The sequence below is a fragment of the Rhincodon typus genome, chromosome 2 (assembly GCF_021869965.1).
Source record: "Rhincodon typus isolate 14 chromosome 2, sRhiTyp1.1, whole genome shotgun sequence".
In the NCBI taxonomy this organism is placed as follows: domain Eukaryota; kingdom Metazoa; phylum Chordata; class Chondrichthyes; order Orectolobiformes; family Rhincodontidae; genus Rhincodon; species Rhincodon typus.
Window position 1 is genome coordinate 136,313,388 of NC_063333.1, and position 21,278 is coordinate 136,334,665.

The window sequence follows — 21,278 nt, forward strand, 5'->3', positions numbered from 1 at the left end:
TGATGCTGCTTGGCCTGCTGTGTTCATCCAGCCCTGCACCTTGTTGTCTCGGATTCTCCAGCATCTGCAGTTCCTACTATCTCTGCCAAGTAAACAATTTCACTCAGTTTTCTCACAGCACAGAAAAGCTTCCTAAGTAGCAGAGCAGAGCATTACGTTGTATGGATCATCAACGTCATCTCCATCAGCACTCTTGTTGTCAACAGCCATGTCATTCTCCAAATAATCATCATCTGTGCCATCAGATGCATTGGTTATTCCACATTTCTTGAATGTTTTGCTGACCATCTCTTCTGATTTCATCCCAGGCCTCTGCAACCCATACAAGATTGATAACATCAGAGCCTGTAAGCTGCCTCCCATAATCACTCTCTCCTCCTCTGATCATCCAGTTATTCCACTTTTTTCTTGTGCCATTTTTGAAGGGTTGGTCCTGAGAGACATCCAATGTTTGAACAAGGCTTGGTAGAGCACCCAGAACCACTGCAATATCACTGTTTTATGATCTAACTTCACTAACAACATCATTGACAAGATGTGATCTGAAGATGTTCCAGATGAGAAAACCCCTTTATGTAATACTTTTGCAGAAATTCCCACCTTTCCTCAGTTATATTCCAAGCACTGTCATTGTTCATTCTTTATCTTGAACTTGGACAATTACTCCTTTAAGGAATTGCTGTTTTGGGGGAATTTTCTCTTGAACATCGCCATTGGCTTAATCTTTGTCCCATCAGACAATTGGAACAGCACAACTGTGAATCAATTCTTTTCATGGCCAGTTGTCTTCTGAAAGACTGTTTCCTCTCCAGCTTTGCTCATCGTTTAACAGGTTGACATGTTAACATTTCTGGGAGAGTCTCACCAATGTTCCCAATGCATGACCATCTGTATTCAGTCTTTTGTTGATGTTTGATTAGAAGCTTCTGAACTGTGATAATCCTGTCAGCAAGTTCTGCCAGGAGACTCTGATATCTTGGTCTTTTATCACATTATAAAATTGTTTGTTTTCACAAGCCTGTTATTCCACCTGGGCTGGCTTGAAATTTGCAATGCCTTATTTGTTTGCTTGCTTCAGGATGAAGATTTGGATTAACACTGAAGAAACAGAGTCCATTGTGGTGAATTTCATTGGTATATTTTGTGACTTTATCTTCTAACTAATACTTGCTAAACTTCAGTGTGTGCTTTTATTCTTAGGCCTCTGCCTAAACTCTTGGAGAGAGTTTCAAATATCTCAAACATTCTACTCCAATATTCAATTTCTCTAGATGTTGCCAAATTACTTGTTTGCTCTGTAATCTCGAAAACGTGAACTGGGTTGTGCACCTGCTGTTCCTCGTTGATACCATGTAGGGCATTAGATGGCAGGAGTGGTAGGAATGCAACATGCAACAGTACGGTGGGACCCTTGATTTCATTGTTTATATGAGCAGGCATGAAGACCTTCAGTGGTGTGCTATTCTATGTATTAAGTACTTTTGCACTAGAGTGAGTTTGATGTCAGTAAGCACAATAAGTTGGTACTTTTTGGATAAAATCAGTATCGATCTGTACATAAGGTTTATAAGAGATTGACAGTTACTGAAGCATATACAGTAAGCCAAGGCAGGAATGGAGCATGAGAGTCTGTAGGAGTCATGAAATACCAGGTTTTTTTTTTAATGAACCAGTCTAAACAACAAAAAGCTAAGTGACATAGCTACTGATGTTTTGCTCACCTGCATGATGCAATCTTGGGCAAGAATTTGAATCAGTATTAAAAGCACCAGAATATCACTTTAAATGAGGCTGGATTCAGTCAGTAGTCAAACCTGAGTAATTATATGTCATTGGAAAGTTCCTGGATGCCTTTCCTGGTCCGTTATTGAGACAGTGTGTTTTTAACAACTTCGTTTCTTCAGCCAGTTTACACGGCATGCTGGAGAGATCAGTTGTACTTTTTGATAACAAAAAGGAAACAACCTTCAGACAGTCATCGTGCAGATCGTCCGGCTTTTGAATGGGGAGCTTGATAACTTGCTCTCATGTTCTGTTCTAAGATAAAAGACAGCTTCTGACATGCATTCCGACATCCTGCACTGATTTCCCTATTTTCGCAACTAATGGTGAGCAACTGATCAAAGTTGTCAGTAAGCAGTGTTGGTGCGAGAAGTCAAAGCTATTGCCTCAGGACTGACTACCTTCTATTCTCAAGACTGTCCTGCTTCAAGCAACTGGTTATTTGAATAATGGATGTGATATTAATATTAGTACCAAACCCAGTAATCGTGGCTATTCTTTCCCGTTGATTAATCTTTGTATGCATTGGGCTGGATTTTATCTTCCCATACAGACAGATTTGAAGGAGGAGGAGCATTTAATGTCCACCAGGTTGCTATTCCCCTGAAATCTGTCTTAAGATTTAACCAATGATTTGGGAGGCATTGGGCAGCGCACCGGCCCTTGGGTTAATTGACGATCGTAAGTATTTTTTATTCTTTCATGAGATATGTGGGTATCACTGGCAAGGTCATCATTTATCGTGCATCCTGAATTGCCCTTAAGAAGGTGATGGTGAGCTGCTTTCTTGAACTGCTGCATCTTGGACAGGAACACCCACACTCACTACAGCTGCAAAGTGAGCTTCCAGATTTTTATCCCATGGTGAAGGAACAGTGATATAGCCGGAGTATGGGTGGTGCTTGGCTTGGAGGGAGACTGCAGGTGGGGGTGTTCCCATTGACCTTTTGCCCTCTCTGTGAGCTTGGAGGTGCTGTCAAAGGAGACTTAGTGAGTTGCGTCTTGTAGATGCATACACTGTAGTGACTGTGCGTCAATGATGGAGGGAGTGAGTGTTTAAGTTGGTAAACAAGGTACCGACTAATTAGACTGCTCTGTTCTGGATGGTAAATAGAAACATTGTACTGGAGAAGCTCACCAGGTCCGGCAGCATCAGTGGAGACTGAAACAGAGTCAACGTTTCAGGTCTGGCTCTCTTTATTTCATAAACATTTTATTTAATTTATTTTGGATGATGTTGAACTTCTTGAGTGTTGTTGGAGCCAGGCCAGTGAAGGATAGATTTCATTGCACTTCTGATTTATGCCTTGTTGATGGTAGACAGACTTTGAGAAATCAGGAAGCGAATTACTCCCCTCAGCATTCATAGCCTCTGTCCTGTCCTTGGTAGCCACTGTTTATGTGGCTGATCAATGACAAACCCCCAGTATGTTTGATTGTGTGGGAATTCAGTGATGGCAATGCTATTGAATATAGTTAGATCCTCTCTTGTCGAATATGGTAACTGTCTGGCACTTGTGCGGCATGAGCGTGACGTATGAGCCATAGCCTGAGATTTTCCAGCTGCTGCTGCATATTTCCATGAGTTGATTCAATACCTGAGAAGTTGCGGATGGGCCGCGTGGCCTGGTATCAAGTAAGGAGTGGGAGTGGGTGGATACGTCATTGTTGGCCTTCTGGGCCTATTTGAGGCACATCTCTCACCCCAAATGCAACTCCCCCTCTCAATCCCTCACTGGAATTTGGTTTTCAAGCCCCAACAAGGCTTCCGCCCCTGGATTTACCTGGGCTTCTTGGCATGGTGGGACTGTCAGTATTTCCAGCAGCGTCCCCTCTTCCCAGTGGTGCTGCTGTGACTACAGAGCTTTCTCATTATGATTGAGAGGCCAGTAACATCATCCAACTTGACGAACAAGGTGCCAAAATCGCAAAATGTAAACCATTGATTCGAAAAATCACCGCCTGCACACCTCTGAAAGACAACATTTGCAGTTCTATTGACATTGTGGCACATTATATCCAGTATGCTGTTTGATCTAAACCCAAAGTCATCAGGGTTCTCAGGCAATATTTCAAAGCTCCATGTTCCCTGTGTTTTACCAGTTAAAATAACATTGGAATCCTAATTGTGCTAAAGACCCGGTTGACTATATCAAGAAGTCTTCTGCCTCTTGCTAGTGCGAGACTTTCAAGCCCTGATACTATGATTAGTAATGCTGATTGACGATCATCACTGTTTCTATCATTCTTCTTTTAAGGGTGGTTAGATGACACTCTTTGAGTTTGCATTGGAGCCAGGTGACTAAAGACAAATTAGAGTCAGCAAATGTCTTCAGGCTCAGACTTTGATGCTATTTATTGTATATTAATACCGAATACTGTTATACGTGGTAATTGTAGACATGCCAGGTTCTGGTCTTACAGTAACATTACAGAAAGACCAATCTAATTTCCTTGTGTGTCCCTGTCACCCTGCTCTCTGTGATTCTTCCAAAAAGTCTTGTGCTAGTGTGTCATCTAGAGAGTTGCTTCTAGTCTGTTTCAACTCCAACCACAATGTGCCATTTACGCACAATGTGGTCCAACTCTGTGACATCATTGAAAGGCTGCTCCAGAGTCCTGAAGCCCTGACACAATGATTTTATTCCCTCTTCTGGATTTTTCCTATTGTTAGGTATGGAATTAAAAACAAGGCCAGGAAGGTATTTTGTGTGTGTTCAATGGAATATGCATACTTTCTCTAAGGGACCAAAACTCTCCGAGCTAAATGAAGAGAGCTTAGTTGAATTCTGGCAATATGGGCAGAGGGACATGAGTATTTCTGGATTCCACTCTAGGTCCCAACAGTTAAGGCAGCTGATTGGTCAATCAGCAGTGCAAGTGAACAACCCAACCTGGGTTAATTTTACTTTTTGGATTACTTCAACATAAAAAAAATTAAACTGTAATACACCATAATTTTGAATAACATTCCAAATTTCTTACGTTTGTTTTCTTTTCTTCAGGATGGCTCGTATTTGGCAGAATTCCTCTTGCAAAAGGGCTATGAGGTGAGAGAATGCAGACTTAACCTTCTGGTTTTGACTGCTTTTATCCTGTTTCTTGTCTTGCTTTAACGTGGAAACATAGAAAATAGGAGCTCTGCCACTCAACATGATTACAGCTGATCCTGTATCTCAATGCCATACTTATGCTCTCTTCACATACCCCTCGATATCTTTAGCTTCCATTTGACAGTTCTAATTACCCTTCACATTCTAGTGAACAGTTCCAGTAAGCTTATGCACATATATGTGCACTCATGGCTACTTTTAACAATCCCAAAAGGGACCTTCAATCTCTGAAAGGCACCTTAAGGAGTACAGTTTATGTGCACAAGACTTCAGCAGAGTGAGACGAAGGCCAAATAGGAACACTGAATATGCTTTTGGAAATTTGGTTCAAAGTGGAAATACATTGCAAAGAGGGTAGGGGGAAGAGGTGCTTTAACTAAGGTTTATGACAAAAAAAACTCTGTAGTCAGAGTTGAGTGGGAGATGATTAAAGGTGTGGATTGAGAACTACTTGCAATGAGACCGGCGGAGTGACATCACAAACCATGGCATGATGTGAATGCAAGGAAAGAAGCTGATTGGTGAGTAGAATTGGTAAATATTTCTGTCTTTAAATGTAATGTTTTCAGTTTGTGTTGAGGTCTCTGGTGTTTTCTTCTCTCTCTTTAAAAAATGAAACTCGTTCGCTATTGAGTTGATACTGATGATTTGTTTTTTCTTTTTAGTTTACTTGAGAAGGGATGTACTGGCGCTGGAGGGGGTGCAGTGGATGTTCACTAGGTTGATTCCAGATTTGAGAGGGTTGGTTTATGAAGAGAGACTGAGTAGATTTGGATTATATTCTTTGGAATTTAGAAGAATGAGGGGGAAATCTTTTAGAAACATATAAAATTATGAAGGGAATAGATAAGATAGAAGCAAGGATGATGTTTCCACTGGCAGGTGAAACTAGAGCAAGAGGGCATAGCTTCAAAATTAGGGAGAGCAAATTTAGGACTGAATTTAGGAGGAACTTCTTCACCTAAAGGGTTGTGAATCTGTGGAATTCCCTGCCCATTGAAGTAGTTGAGGCTTCCTCATTGAATGTTTTTAAAGCTAAGATAGATAATGTTTTGAACAGTAAAGGAATTAAGGTTTATAGCGAGAGGGTAGGTAAGTGAAGCTGAGGCCACGAAAAGATCAGCCGTGATCTTGCTGAATGGCGGAGCGGGCTCGAAGAGCAGATGGCCTAATCCTGCTCCTGATTCTTATGTTCTTATGTTAAAAGATAGCATTACAGTTAAGTGTAAGAAGTGTTGAATCTCGAGTAATTAATTTATGAATTAAACCAATATAACAGTGATGGCAGGATGGGTGATGTGTTGCTGCTACAACTTGTGGAAGCTGCTGGATACCAATGTGATTCAGACGGAACACATCTGTAGCAAGTGTTTGTAGCTTGAGGAACTTTGGCTCTGAGTTGCAGACATTGCGCCCCTTCAGGGAAAGTGAAAGTTTTGTGGATTCTTGGCTCCACAAAGTGGTCAAACCCCTCTGACTAGGTATTTAAAATTGGTCTGTAATCAGGGACAGGAGGGTTTGACTTAAAGTGAGGCAAGTATGAGGACCCAGGGGTTACAATTGAGCAGTCTGGGCCCCTGAGCTTGTCTGTCAATTACTAGGTTCTTGTAAGCTGTGTGGACGAGCATGGGATCTGCAGGGAGGATGAGCAAACTGACCACAGCTACTTGGTACATGGAGACATTCAAGTGGGGGAGGATATAGATGGTGTAATGGCAGGGGAGCAGTATAATTAGGAGATAGATACAGTGCTCTGCAGCAGTGAGTGGGAGTCCAAAGACACTGTTGCCTGCCTGGTGCCCGGCTTAAAGAGATTTCCTCTGGGCTGGAAAAGAACTAGGAGAGGGAGAGGAGAGATCCAATAAATTGTTGTCTGTGTTAGTACCAATAACGTTGGTAGGTCAAGAAAGGAGGTTCTGCTGAAAACTTTTGAACAGTTAAGAGCTAAATTAGAAAAGTAGAACGATCTCTGGTTTTACTAACCGAGACACTGGGAAACTGGCATAGGATAAATAAAATCAAGGAGTTAAATGCATGGCTCAAAGATTGGCGTGGGCCACAGACACCAGCACTAAGATAGAACTGGGATTGATTCCACCCTTGGGCTACTGTCTGTGTGGAGTTTGTACATTCTCCCCTTGTCTGCATGGGTTTCCTCTGGGTGCACCGGTTTCATCCTATAGTCCAAAGAGGTGCAGATTAAGTGGATTGGCTGTGTTAAATTACCCATAGTGTCAAGGGATGTGCAGCCCAAGTGGATTAGCCATTGGAAATGCAGGGTTACAGGGATAGGATAAGGGAGGGTGGGTCTGAGTTGGCTGCTGTTCGGAGGGTCGATTGGCCAAATAGCCTGCTTTCACACTGTAGGGATTCTATGATTCTAAGAGAGCTGTTCCATGGGATGCGTTTCACTTGAGCCATGCTGGGTCTAGTGTCCTGGTGAAGTGAATAACTAGGGCTGTAAAGAGGACTTTAAACTAATTAAAGAGAGGGAGGGTTTGGGAGTGAGGAAGTGTAGGCCTCATAAAGCAGGAGAATATGATAGCATTACAGGACAGCTATTTGGATAACGATACCCAGAGTGGGGCTGGAAGGGACAGAGTATACAAACGAAGAAAAACAGCAATAAATAGAGACAAAGGGGGCAGAAGTGATAAAAAGAGGTAGCATTAATGACTCTTTACTTGAATGCACATAGTATACCGAATGAAATAAATGAATTAACAGCATGCGTACAGAATAAAAGATAAAATCTTAGGGCTATTATGGAAACAAGGAGATCAAAGTTAAGAATTAAATTTTCAATGGTATATGATTTTTCAAAAGGACAAGTAAGCAGGAAAGGGTGGCAAGGTAGCATTGTTGGTACGGGATGGAATAAGTACAATAGCAAGAAATTATCTTAGATTGGAAGACATACAATCCATATGGGTGGAGGAAAGAAATGAAAAGGGGAAGAAGACACTGATAGGAGAAGTCTATAGGTGGAGTCTATAGTCTATATAGTTTATGGCAGGATAGAGAATAAATCAGAAGATAATGAGGATATATAAAAAAGGGAAGTGCCATTAATTGTGAGTGACTTTAATCTTCTTGTAGATTGGGATAGTCAGATTGACAGAGGTAGCCATGAAGAAGAATTCATAGTGTATTTTGGAAAGTTTCCTAGAACAACATGTTGTTTGGATCGAACAAAGGATCAGGCTATTTTAAATCCGGTGATGTTTAATGAACTAGGTTTAGTAAATGATCCCAGAGTAAAAGACCCACTAGAAAACAGTGACCATAACAAGGTAGAATTTAGCATTAAGTTTAAGAAGGAGGAACTTGGGTCAAAACCAACAATACTGAGCTTAAATAATGGCAATTCTAAAGGAATGATGGCAGAGCTGGTTTGAGTGGACTAGGAAAGGAGTTTAGCAGCAAAGACAGTTGAGGAACAGTGGCAGATATCTTAAAAAACAAAAATAGTTCATGGCTCACTGCAAAGATATAAACAAGTGAGGAAGAAAGATTCTTCGAAGGGGTTAAACCAACCATGGTTAACCAGGGAAGTTAAGGATAGTGTCAAGTTGAAAGAAAAAACATACAATTTGGCAAAGGTTTATGATAAACCAGAGGTTTGGAAAGGTTTAAAAACCAACAAAAGACGACAAAAATAATAAAGAAGGAGAAGATAAACTTTGAAGATAAATTTGAAGTAATAGCAAGACAGAGAGCAAGAGCTTCTTTAAATATGTAGAAAGAAAGAGAGAAGCCAAGAGTGAACATAGGCACCTGAGAAAACAGGGATGGAGAACTAATAAGGGGGTACCAGGAAATGGCAGCAGTATTAAGTAAATAGTTTGCATCAGTCTTCACAGTGGAAGACAGTAACAGCATTCAAAAAATTAAGTAATCAAGGGTTAAAGAGAGGAGTCATAGAGTCATACAGCATGCAAACAAATCCTTTGGCCCAACTAGTCCATGGCGATCATGTTCCTAAACCAAAGTAGTCCTGCTTGCCTGCATTTGGCACATATCCCTCTAAATTTTTCCTATTCATGTATTTCTCTGAATGTCTTTTAAATGTTGTAACTGTACCTGCACTTACCTCTTCCTCTGGCAGTTCATTCCACATGTGAACCACTTTCTATGTAAAGAAAAGTTGTCCCTCATGTTCTTTTTTTTTGAGATTTTCTCCTGTCACCTTAAAATATGTCCCCTAAGTTTTGAACTCCCCTACCCTCGGGAAAAGTCCTTTGCTATTCATCCTTTCTATCCCTGTCATGATTTTATAAACCTCTATAAGGTCTCCCCTCAACTTCCTATGCTCTAGTGAAAAAAGTCCCAGCCTATCCAGTCTGCCTTTAAAACGCATACCTTCTATTCCCAGCATCGTCCTGGTAAATCTTTCCTGAACGCTCTCCAACTTAATAAATACCATAACTATCACTAGAGAAAAGTTGCTAGGGAAACTAATGAGGTTAAAAATCAATAAGTCCTCTGAATTGATGGGATGTATTCTAGGATATTAGAGGATGTAGCTACAGAGGTAGTGGATGCACTAGTAGTAATATTCCAAGAAACCTTAGATTCTCAAAGTCCTAGTGTATTAGAAAACTGCCAATGTAATACCTTTTTTATTTATAAAGGAAAAGATACAAAAAACAGATAACTATAGGCCAGTTAGTTTAATGTCTGTTTTTGAGAAAATGTTAGAATTTATAATCAAGGATGTAATAGCAGAGCATTTAGAAGAACATAATATGGTCAAACAGGTAATTATTGGGTGCCAAAATTTAAAGATTGTATCAGTCCTTTAAAGAAAGTACACAGGAGATTTACTTGAATGGAACTGGGATATAGGACTTAAGTAATGTGAAGAGACTGGAGCAACATAACGTTTTTCTTCTTGAAACAGGGAAGTTCGTTTATTTACAGTTCATGAAGAATTTTGATGATTTTTAAAGACAGGTTATTTCCAATGGCAGAAGAGTTGGTAGCCAAATAATTGAAATTTAAGTTAGTCAAAGAATCTGACATGGGATAACTTACTTTGTTTAAAAGAAATGTTTGTTGTGATCTAAAGTACTTTGTCTGATAGTGGAAACAAATTTTATATTAACATTTAAAAGAGAATAAAATAAGTATCTGAAGGGAACGTAATACTCATTGGGCTGAATGGCCTCTGTCTGTGCAGTATCTTTCCATAATTCAAGTTTGTGGAGTGATGAGCTTGTAACATGCAGCTTTGTGGAAAAGAACTTTAAACTATGAAAGTGCAGGTCTGAATTACGGAGAGGTAACGGCCTCATTGTGTTAGTCCTAGAGGTAAACCATTAATCCAGAGACCAATATTCTGGTGGAATTTGAATTCAATAAAACGTCTGAAATGAAGAGTCTAATGATGACCATGAGCCCATTGCCAATTATCAGGAAAAACCCATTTGGTTCATTGATGTATTTTATAGAAGGAAACTGCCATCCATACCTGGCCTACAGTGACTCCTGACCCACAGCAATGCGATCATCTCTTAACTGAGATTAGGGATGGGCAATAAATGCTGGCCTAGCCAGCAATACCCACATCCTTGAATCAAGTTAAAAAAAATGTACTAGTTGTGCTGATTTCACTAAACCTATGGCATTTGTTCTCCATTCAGTTAGTTAGGGTTATTTGCAGCTCAACCGAATCAAACCTACGACAAGTGCTCACCCGAACGAAAGACCCACTTCCCGCCATGGACAGGACCAATGTCATCTACAAGATCCCCTGCAGAAACTGCGACAAACACTACATCGGACAAACAGGAAGGAAACTAACAACGAGAGTACATGAACACCAACTGGCCACAAAAAGACACGACCAATACTCCCTCATCTCAATCCACATGGACAAGGAGAACCACCACTTCGACTGGGACAACACCAAAATCCTGGGACAGGCCAGGCAGAGCCAGGCACGAGAATTCCTAGAAGTCTGGCACTCCACGAAGCATGCTATTAATAAACACATTGAACTTGACCCCATATACATTCCACTACGAAGGAAACCCGGAAGTGAGGCAATCCATCTCAATGGACTCCAGAGTTTAAAAACCAGGCGGGAAAACACACCGACGCTTCATCGGAGGCCGCACTGAGGATGTTACCCAGCATGGTAATGAAACGTCTGTGAAACAAGAAACCAGCTTGGCGAGCCAACCAACCTCAACACCCACAACCCAAGCTACAAATCTACTCCAAAACTTTAGAGTCAACTGAATCACTTTATTTACTGGCCTTTGTTCAAATTTCCTTGATCCCCATGTCTGAAAAATAAAACCACCTGAGTCTTGAGAGTCCCATTTGTCTTAACAGTCAATGTTATCATATTTTCTGTATGGACTTTCAGAAAGCTTTTGACACCGTTGCACGTAAGAAAATGCAAGTGCATGAAACTGGAAGAAATCTTTTCTCTTAGGTAAGAAATTGGTTATGGAATAGGATACATAGAGTGCTGGTAAAGGGAGGTGGGGAGCCTGGGGGCATAAAGCAAGGTGTGGGGCCCGGGCCAAGGTGCCTAATATTCATGCACAGCAGTGAGCCTCAGGAAATTGAGGCGAGTCTTCTGACCTGCCAGCCTCTGTTTCTATCTCCTTGCTTTGGGAGGCTGTGGGCTTGAGTACAGCCTGGCCCTGCTAACCTCTGATGAAAAGAGTATGGGCAGGTGTCAGGCAGGAGACAGGAGCATGACATCCAATTCCCACCCCGTAGATGAACATCCAATCCTAAGTTAGAAGATGTAGTGAGTCATGTAGCTATATGCAGAACATTGCAGGAAAAATATGGGCAGCTAAAATGATTAGACAATGATTAGACAGATGCATCTCAGTATTGGAAAGCGTGGACCAAAGAGATTTGAGGAATGAAGGAACAGGAAGATCTAAGTACAGAAATCACTAAAAGCTAATGGATTATTTCAAAAATTAATTAAGAAAGCTGTTCCTTTTGTTTTGAAGTTGATGATGTTTTCTTCATCTCCCTTTTTGCATTTCTCTCAATTTACTGGATTGCCAACTTTCTTTGTATTTGTATGAGTCATTTACTTTAGCTTCCCACAATGTCTTATCTCAAATGGCTGTTTTACACTATGAGTAGAATGTTTGCTTTTGAGAGGTTTGTATTTGTCTAATATTGCATTAAAAACTTCTTTGAATAGTTCCCACTGTTATAGTGCAAACTTATCCGTTGAAACTCAGCTCAGTCTAAGGTTTTTATGACTCCTTGCTTCTAAATCAGTCTTATTTAAGTTTAACTTCTGGATTTGCATGTGATCCTTGTGTTTCTCAAATCTGGTGTGAAACAACGATGTTTGGCCACTGTTTGAAAGATCCTTCCGTACTGTTAAATTATGCAATATTTATTTTCTCACCTTGCATCTTGGCTCTAGTCTGTTTAAGGCACAACTCCTTCTGAACCTCATACTTGCACCAGTGTCCCATAAAATCAAGCTCCTCATTTTTACTCCACTTTCTTCATCTGCTTGCCCCATGCCAGCCTGAAGCTTGGGTAATAGCCCTGAGAATCATGCCTGTGGATGACCACAAGGAATATGTAGAGATTGATTTGGACAATACACATGTGAGATTGTGTCAAATTGGGCCAGACTTCTTTAGGCTAAGATATGTGAGGATGTAATCCTATCGGAAGTTGTGCACACTAGATACCACCAACAACAATAACAGCTTGCATTTAGAAACCACCCATAATGTTGTACAATATCCAAAGGTGCTGATAACAATCCTGTACAACTACATTTGACACATAAGAGAGATTAGGACTGGTGAGCAAAAGCTTTGTCAAAAGGATAGATGTTAGGGAACAACTTACAGGAGAGAAATATGCAGGCAGCAAAGTTTAGGGTGAGAATGCCAGAAAAAATAACTTATGATTTCTCAGTAGTTTGATTTGGAGACTGTTAAGCATGATTGGCATTCTGAAAGTGTCTAACATCTAGTTAAGCAAATAAGTTCTATAATGTCCCATGTAACAACACAACACATAATACCTGAATACTGAAAACTGCTTTTCATGAGGATGCAAGCACTTAGTTTTCATAACTGTTATTTTTCTTTTGCAAGATCAATGAGTTATTTTATGAACTGTTTGTTTTAACAGCACTCTGGTATTTATTGATCTAGTAGTTGTTGTTCTGGTCCTCCTGCACATTTTGTCTTTTGAACTCTTAAGTTATTTTATGTCTGCAAATTAGATTTAATGAATGAGGGCTAAACTTGCGTTTCTTTTTGTGTGATTCTTCTCAGGTGCATGGCATTATACGACGATCTAGTTCTTTCAACACTGGGCGTATAGAGCATTTGTACAAGAATCCTCGCACACACATAGAAGGGAGTAAGTTCACACTTGTACATTGCTTAACAATTTCATTTCACTATTAAACAGAATTAAGAACTTACTTCCTTTTACGTCTTCAACTGTCTGTATGGCCACCCTAAGGATAAGTTTTTTTTTTGTTAATTGATAAGGATCTAAATTGATGGTGGGATGCTTTCAAAGCACATTTTGATTTTCTTTTCGTATTTCTATCTGTGCACAGTTTTGACACCTTATTCCATCAACAGCTGTAAAAAAAAGTCATTTGATGCAATTGATTAGGGCTATTATAAAATTTAACACCTTTTTAGACAATTATGCTTATGTATAACCATGTACAAGTGCAGATACAGATACCTTTCAATGCTGTACAATTTTTCACTTAATTGGCAATAATTTCACATAATATTTTGTTGAGCTCTTTCATATTCTTGAATTTCAAGCCATAAAGCTTGTTCACTTAACTTACCCTGATGAATTCTTATTGAATGCTTTATTTTTCTTATAAAAACATTGAGAAATTATTATAGAGGAATTCTTGTGGCACTGGGAGTCTTGCCTGCTGGCTGGAGAGACTTCTGCTGCCTTTTCTGGGAGGATCTGCTGAACCACTGGCAGTGGTGAGGTCTTCCTCTGGAATCAAGTTCCTGGGTTGGGAGGATGCCCCTTAGAGAGGGGCTGGTCAATCTGAACCTGGCAGCTTTTCTTCTTAGCAGTGCCATTGGAGATGGCTGCTGCAGGCGAAATAGGTACTGGAGTCCTAAGATTATGAAACAACCCAGGCCATAGGTAAGTAATGTCGAGGGTAGCGTTTCCAGTTTGGGCTCATGGCACAGGCAAGGTAGGCGAGTTAGAGGTAAGGAACTTTCAGTTGCTTCCTCCTCTTCCAATATCCATTGCCTTGATCAGGCAATGTGCATTTGTTTTAGTGAACCTGATCCCCTCACCCCAGCTTACCTGGGGGTTGGGAGGTGGTGCTAAGCTTGCTTGATTTCAGCTGCCAAAGGCCTGCATGCAGCAAGAGTGGTGAGGTTTGCCTGGGGTCACTAATTGGCCACTTTATTGACAGTGGGTTGGGAAGGTTGACCATGGAACTGATGGAAAGTGGGAGGGTGGGTTCAGGTACGTTGCCATCCCACTTAAATATATACACCACCCAGTTTCAAACTTGCCATTAGTGACAGCAGAAGATTCCACCCTATATTAAGAATGTAGTTAAAAATTTGACATTGCAAAAAATTACGTTTTAATTTGATGATTCTTATCATCGCCAACATATTTACAATGAGCTGAGTGTTTCAAATTGTGGTGGCATCATGAGCTGCTATTGTACAGCCACTGTGCTGGTATCCAATGAAATTATCCAGTTGTGTGTGTGGTTCATCTTTGGGCAATAGACAACAGTTTAGGGCACTATACATTACTTGTATAGAAGAAAGTGAAAATATGGGCCTTTAGAACAATGGAAGGGTGAAAAGAGAAAAGATTGTAAATTATAAAGCAAAGTGGAGAAATTAATCAAACTCTGAACTTCGCTCTGGTACCGCCTTTTTGCCCTCCATCATTCTCAGTAAGATACCTGACCACTGACTGACTATTTACTGTTGTTAAGCTGAGGCATTAAGTTGTCTATGATCTTAATTTGCCTAGTTTCTCCATAAAAGTGCAAGTATGTGTTAATAAATTAAATGTTTGTTTCTCTATCCGTGATTCCTATTGGTCGGTAATGACTTCCAAGTTCCAAAGAATGCCTCCCTATCAACCTTGTATTTTGTTTACATGCTTTATCTTCATTTTTTAAAAAACTACACTAACATTAAAGAGACAATGTCACTGTCTTCACAACCACTAAACTGATTGGATATTTTGTGGCATTTGATCACCCTGTAGAAAATTAATGCACAGTTTTGCTTTTTTTATGATTTCGTTAACATGGAGTAATACAAAATCAAATGTCTTTTTCATAGCCTGACCAAATTTTAGTTTAACTTCAAGGACAACAGTTTGGAGAATGTTTGATGTCTTTTCTTGGTGATTTGATAAATTCTAGGCAATGCCAATACTAACTTGGGTTTCAATTTACAGATATGAGGCTGCACTATGGGGACCTCACTGATAGCACATGTCTGGTTAAGATCATTAATGAAGTGAAACCCACTGAAATCTATAACCTGGGTGCACAGAGCCATGTTAAAGTAAGTGATTTTGAGAAAAATATCTTCTTCATCTTTTTTTTCGTTTTCTAGGAAGTATAAATACATGATCTTGCATATAAAACTTCACATTAAGCGATCTGTGGTGTTTAGAAAATTAAGGAGCTCTTTGAGCAGATGCACAAGCAAAACTGGTATTGAAAATGCGACATAAAAGTAGAAAATCTTAGAAATACAGAGAGAGTATATTGTTCAGCTCAATGAACGTTTGTCAGAACTCTTGATGAGAAGTTAGTGAATCTGAAAAATTAAGGCAAAAAACTGTGGATGCTGGAAATATGAATCAAACACAACATTGAAGAAACTTAGCAGATCTGGAAGCATCCGTAGAGAGAAACATTTTGTGTCTGGTATAAATTCTTCAGAACCATACTCAAAACACTAACTCTATTTTTCTCTCTCCACAGATGCTGCTGGACCTGCTGAGTTTCTCCAGTAGTGTGTGTCTGAAACTGAAAAGTTCATTTTGTTTCTGTTTCCACAGATATTGCCTGATGTATTGAGTATTTCCAACATTTTTATATTTATGTCTAATTGTGTTGATGGACACGGGTAAAATTAGCTGTTGCATAAAACTGCAAAAGGAAGCATAGCACAATGTAAATACAGATGAAGGAGGAAGAACTTTTTTCCAATTTTTCTTCCTTTTTTTAAGGTGTTTAACCCTGTTTTTTAAATATATCCCGATGTTTTGGCATTATGTTTGACCTCAACTTTGTGGCCATTAATCTTTGTTCCTTCGTAGTTATAAAGTGAGATAGGGCCGTTTTGACCATGAGTAGATTTTTGCATAACTGGATCCCACCAAAACATCGACAGGCAACATCCAACACAACAGTACACATAAGTCCTATTGTCACTATGTGAAATTCGCTTTCATAAAACCACCATTTCGTAAAAATAATCGTTGCAAATTTTTTGTACACTTAATGTAATTAACGTGATTTGTGACTGTTTTGTAGCTAAGGAGTTACTGCAAAAGCTATATTTTGAAAAGAGAAGTGTTTAGATAAAGAAGTTTGTGATAGATGCTGTGCACGCAGAAGTATAATATGCAATAAGTATGTTTGATGTCCTTCACATCTGAACTTTATAATGGCAACATTCATATCTAATGCAAAAGGTGCATTGGTTTGTCTTCTGCAATTCTTTTTATTTTACTTTATCTTCCTTTGTGACTTGCTTGTCCTTAACAATGTAGATTATTGTTGAAGGATAATATATATAAAATGTTCATCCTATTTAGCGAAATCCTTTGAATTGGAGTTCTGATGCAAAATGACTACTTATTTCTTAATATTATGCTCTTGTCTTCATTGCCATTTTATATTTTGTGTCTGACATATGACCTGTATGTTTGACTTCAGAGAAAATGCCTGTTTCAACAAATGGAATGTTCATCTGCAATATTTGTACATGTATATATTTGCCTTGGCTGCTTTCTCCCAGAATCTACAATGCTCTATGAATCTCTTGCTTCCACTTAATTAAAAGTAGCCCATTCGGAAAGTAGGAAAGTGAAATAATAGGAAATTAGCCTGGCTTCCTATAGGAAACACATGAAGATAGAAGTGACCCTTACAATGTGATTACAGTACTGTAGTAGCATAATTTTCATAGAAATATAAACACATGTCATCGTGAAGTATAAAATTTACCTCTCAAATCTCTTTCTCCAAAAACCTATGACAGGAATACTCGGCATAATGTTAAGTTGAAGTTTCTTTTAATGTGTTACCATTTATTTTGTTCAAAGTGCTGAGATATAATTTACATTGTACATATTTTGTTAATCAAACAATAAAAGTAAGCCCTTTTAAGTATTACATTCCTTTAGAATGGAGCAGTAAGACACGGGTAGAACTAGCAATTGCTTAGAAGGGGAAATATCTGGCTGTGTCCATCATATCAGGAGGACAAGTGACAGACATAGACTAAATGCTCTTGCAGAAAAGTAACTGGTATGGTAAACCAAACATCTGGCAACCTTTGGATGGCTGACTATAGGTCTGTCTTGTGAAAGATCTAAAGCCAGGCTCCCTCTTACAATTATGGAAAAAAAGGAAAATTTTTAAAATTGTGGATAGAGTTAAAAAATGTTGTTTGTTAAATATGTATAAGATACAGTTAATTTTTTTTAAAATGCAGATTTAGTAATACTTAATTTATAAAATCAAGAAAGGTTCTTCATAAATTTAATCTACTGAACATTTCTCTATTGGTGTTCCATCCAAGTAACTAATACCAAAGCGTTATGTCATTCCTAACTGTTGATTGTCAATAACGTATGGGAGAAATCTGAGCCCATTTTCTTCTTACTTGCACACTGACCACCAGAATTTTATGCAGACAATACTTCAGACTCAAGTGTTTATTATTGTGCTTGTGGACAAAAGTGAATGCCACTGTTCTTTTTTCATCTAACTTCCTTCCCGCAGCTGCTTCTCTAGGGAATCAAAATTGTGCTATTTGCTGTGGGTTGGCATTTCTATTCAGCAACCAAGAATTTCTGCCTCTAGAGTGCAGCAGAATTTTGATAGGGCTAAGAGAGAAATCCAGGGAGAATATTAACAGTGAACTGGAGAAAGTGAAGGGCTGGGAGGATTAAATAAAACGTCTTAAAAGGGAAATTGGAGCAAAGCGGTAGTGTAGAATAAAGGGTGGAAGAACAACAGCATAAATTAGTCGAAGGAAGAATGTCAGGATAGTTGAAGAGTAATTAGGGGAAAGTCAATGCATGCATGAAGCAGAGAGATTAAGGAGTACCAGAGCAACTTATGAAGTAGTGGGCAAATAATACGTATAGTGTTAATTGAGTTGAAAGGGAAGAGAAAAGAACTTTCATTACAATAGAGATAGTTAACCCAAGGGAAGTACAAATACGTAATTTTGTTGCAAGATGTGACTGGAAACTCCTGTACACGTTTGATAAACAAATGATGGAATATTGATTATAACCTGTAAGATAAACCATTGGCCTATAGTATTGATAATGTAACTACATGTTATAGGCCCACATTCAGGGCTGTTCTTAATTGTGAAGCCATTATGCAGCTTTTTCATTTTCCTGCATTGGCATACATGCTCTTCGTTTTTCAATTTAAGTTTGATATTTCAAATTAAAAAGATGTTTTAATGCTTCCATTAATGCATGGCAATGCGCCTCCTCAATGGCCAGATATAATCTCTCTGGAACAGACTGTATGACTGTCTAGAAATTTAGCTAGTTTAGAAAGGAAGCTTACACAACAACTCCTTGCATAACACTCTTATTAATAAATATTATACAGAAGGGTTTAGTCTAACCTGCATACGTTGGAACCTCTTAAGAAAAATTAAACACAATTTACCCCTCTCCCTTTTTCTTAAATTTTATACTTGTCATTTTATTTGATCACTTTCCCATTGTTCATTTATCGTGATGTGATTAATCTCGACAATGCAAATCACAGATCAGCTCAGAAGTAATTTGACCATATTAATTTTGCTTCCAACCTAAGATGAAGAAACTGCTGCTTTTTTTCTGAGTTATTTGCTTAGGAAGCATTTCCTTCCTGCAGGTTTCCCCTGGCAGAGTCTTATATTGAATTAAATGAGTGGAAACAGGCTCTTCGTCCACCCTGACCACTAGCATAGGGCCTGCTGAGGGTCATGCTTGAAAATATTGAGAGAGCTAATGTTCATCAAAACCTCTGAGTTGAGGAGAACCAGTTATATTTGATTTTCCATGGGAGGGGATGGGTGGGGTGTTTCAAGGCAGGGAGGATTGAAGGAAGGTGCAGTGCTAGCAAAAATCACAAGGAATGAGGCTCTGACTTTGTCAGCCCTTTAACTGGCAGTCCAATTGGGATAATGTTCATAACAAAGCTACGGTGTGTGTTCTGTAGCTCCTTTGGAAGTTTTGTTTGTCTCACCACATTTCCCGCCACCAGCCCCTCCCCCCACAACCCCACCACTCTCAATCGCTCCTCCAATTTCCTCCTCTTCCTCCACAGTGATTGTCTTCTGTCATCCATTGTAGATGAAATAGAGGTTTGGAATGGTGAGTTTTGTCATTGCCATGATGCCCCAGTGGAGGAATGGTAAAGGAAACCTTGACCACTGTTCTGAAGCAGTAAAAATATTCCCCTGGTCCTGGCCTGTGCCACTTCAGACCAGTAAGCTTCGGGTTCATTTCAAAGACATGTGATGATTGGAAAAAGAAGTCTTACGAAATAGCAATTGCAGATATTCCTATGATGATTAGAAAGGATATGTTTTACCGGATCCTGAAAGACCAATGAGATACAGTATAAAAACGTGGAGATACAGTGATGAAATAAAGAGAGCTACCCTAAAGGATGTGCAGGAGCAGAGAGGCCTGGTTGTGTATGTGCATTAAATATTAAAAGTGGCAGGACAGGTAGAGGCAGCAGTTAATAAAGTATGACAGTATCCCAGGTTTTATTAGTAGGGGCATAGAATACAGGAACAAAGAAGATCTGCTGAACTTATATAGGATACTAGTTATACCTCCGCTAGAGTATTGTACACAGTTCTGGATGTCACACTTTTGGAAGGATGTGAATGCATTGAAGAAACTGCAGAATAAGTTTATGAGAATGATTCTAGTTCCTGCTGTGCTGTAACAATTTTGTGATTCGTGTCATTAGCCATTAGCTATCAGCTATAGCTTTATGATAACTTTCTCACCTATAATTAAAAAATCGTATTTTCAGACCTCACTTCAGAGACATAAGCATGTAATATAGGTTGTGACTATTGAGAAATATAATATTGAGGAAACACTGTGTGTTACCAGAGTTCTTTCTTTCAAATGAGATTTTAAATAGAGCGCCCATTTGCTGTCTTGAGGGAGGTATAAGATGCCATGGTCATATTCAAAGTTCAGCAGGAGAGTTCAAGTTTTCTTTTTTCAGTTTCCACTTACCCATAATCACAAACATGACATTTTCCATAGCCAGTGCAGTTAGATTGTATTACAGAATGTACTTGTTATTTTTGCCTTACTACCATTCAGATATATTTCTTGATTTATTTCATAGTGGCAATCTGTCGCAGATTTATTAATAAAAGAGGAAATGGTTTTATCACAAAATTAAGCATTTTCAGCACCTATCTCAACCTGCCTATAATTAACGACATTTTAAATGATTGAAAATGCCTTTAATAATTATGCAGGATATATTCATTTTTGCTTATGTACAGTGGTCAAGTAATTTTAGTAAATACCATAGAAATCTTATTGATGCTATTGTACCTCAAAAGCCTGAAAATTTATTGATTGGAAACATGCCTTAGTGATTAACTCTGATCTAGGACCAAGACTTTGTGTGTAGCCAATGTAGAAGATTGCAGAGCACCAATTTGCAGTGGTTTAGTTGAATCTGGGCAAGTTGCACTGTTGAAAAAAGTCTGTTTAACCTAACACAAAATTTATTTCAATGACTTTATTTGACAAAAGAATAATGTGATTTAAAAGAAAAACAATGTATCTTGACAGCGCCATGTAAAAGTAATCCTATTGGAGTCATAATTCAAATGTTTGACTCAACGTTATTTGCAAGCCCATGTAAAGTGATTTCTTTAATATGAAAGTATTATTTCTGCTTTTTTTCAGTAAATTACATTTTGTAAACACCAGATTACTGCAGAAATAACAGCATCATTTTTATCTGAACACAGTTATTAATTTCCTTTCTCAATAGACAGGTGGCAGCAGAGTGCCATGCATCATTAAGCTAGCTGCGATGCATGTACTAACTGTTGTGCACAAACACCAAACTGCACTTTTAGATGATCGATGGTACTC

At 38.9% G+C, this 21,278-nt stretch overlaps 1 protein-coding gene across 1 annotated transcript in view; it reads left to right on the forward strand.

Moving 5' to 3' along the window:
* The window catches only part of LOC109928021 (GDP-mannose 4,6 dehydratase), a 369,309-nt gene that overhangs the window by 100,116 nt on the left and 247,915 nt on the right, over positions 1-21,278 (forward strand). The window contains exons 2-4 of the mRNA XM_048615590.1: positions 4,788-4,832; positions 13,184-13,271; positions 15,339-15,448. Of these exons, the coding sequence (XP_048471547.1) occupies positions 4,788-4,832; positions 13,184-13,271; positions 15,339-15,448 (243 nt within the window). The remainder of the gene's footprint in view (positions 1-4,787; positions 4,833-13,183; positions 13,272-15,338; positions 15,449-21,278) is intronic.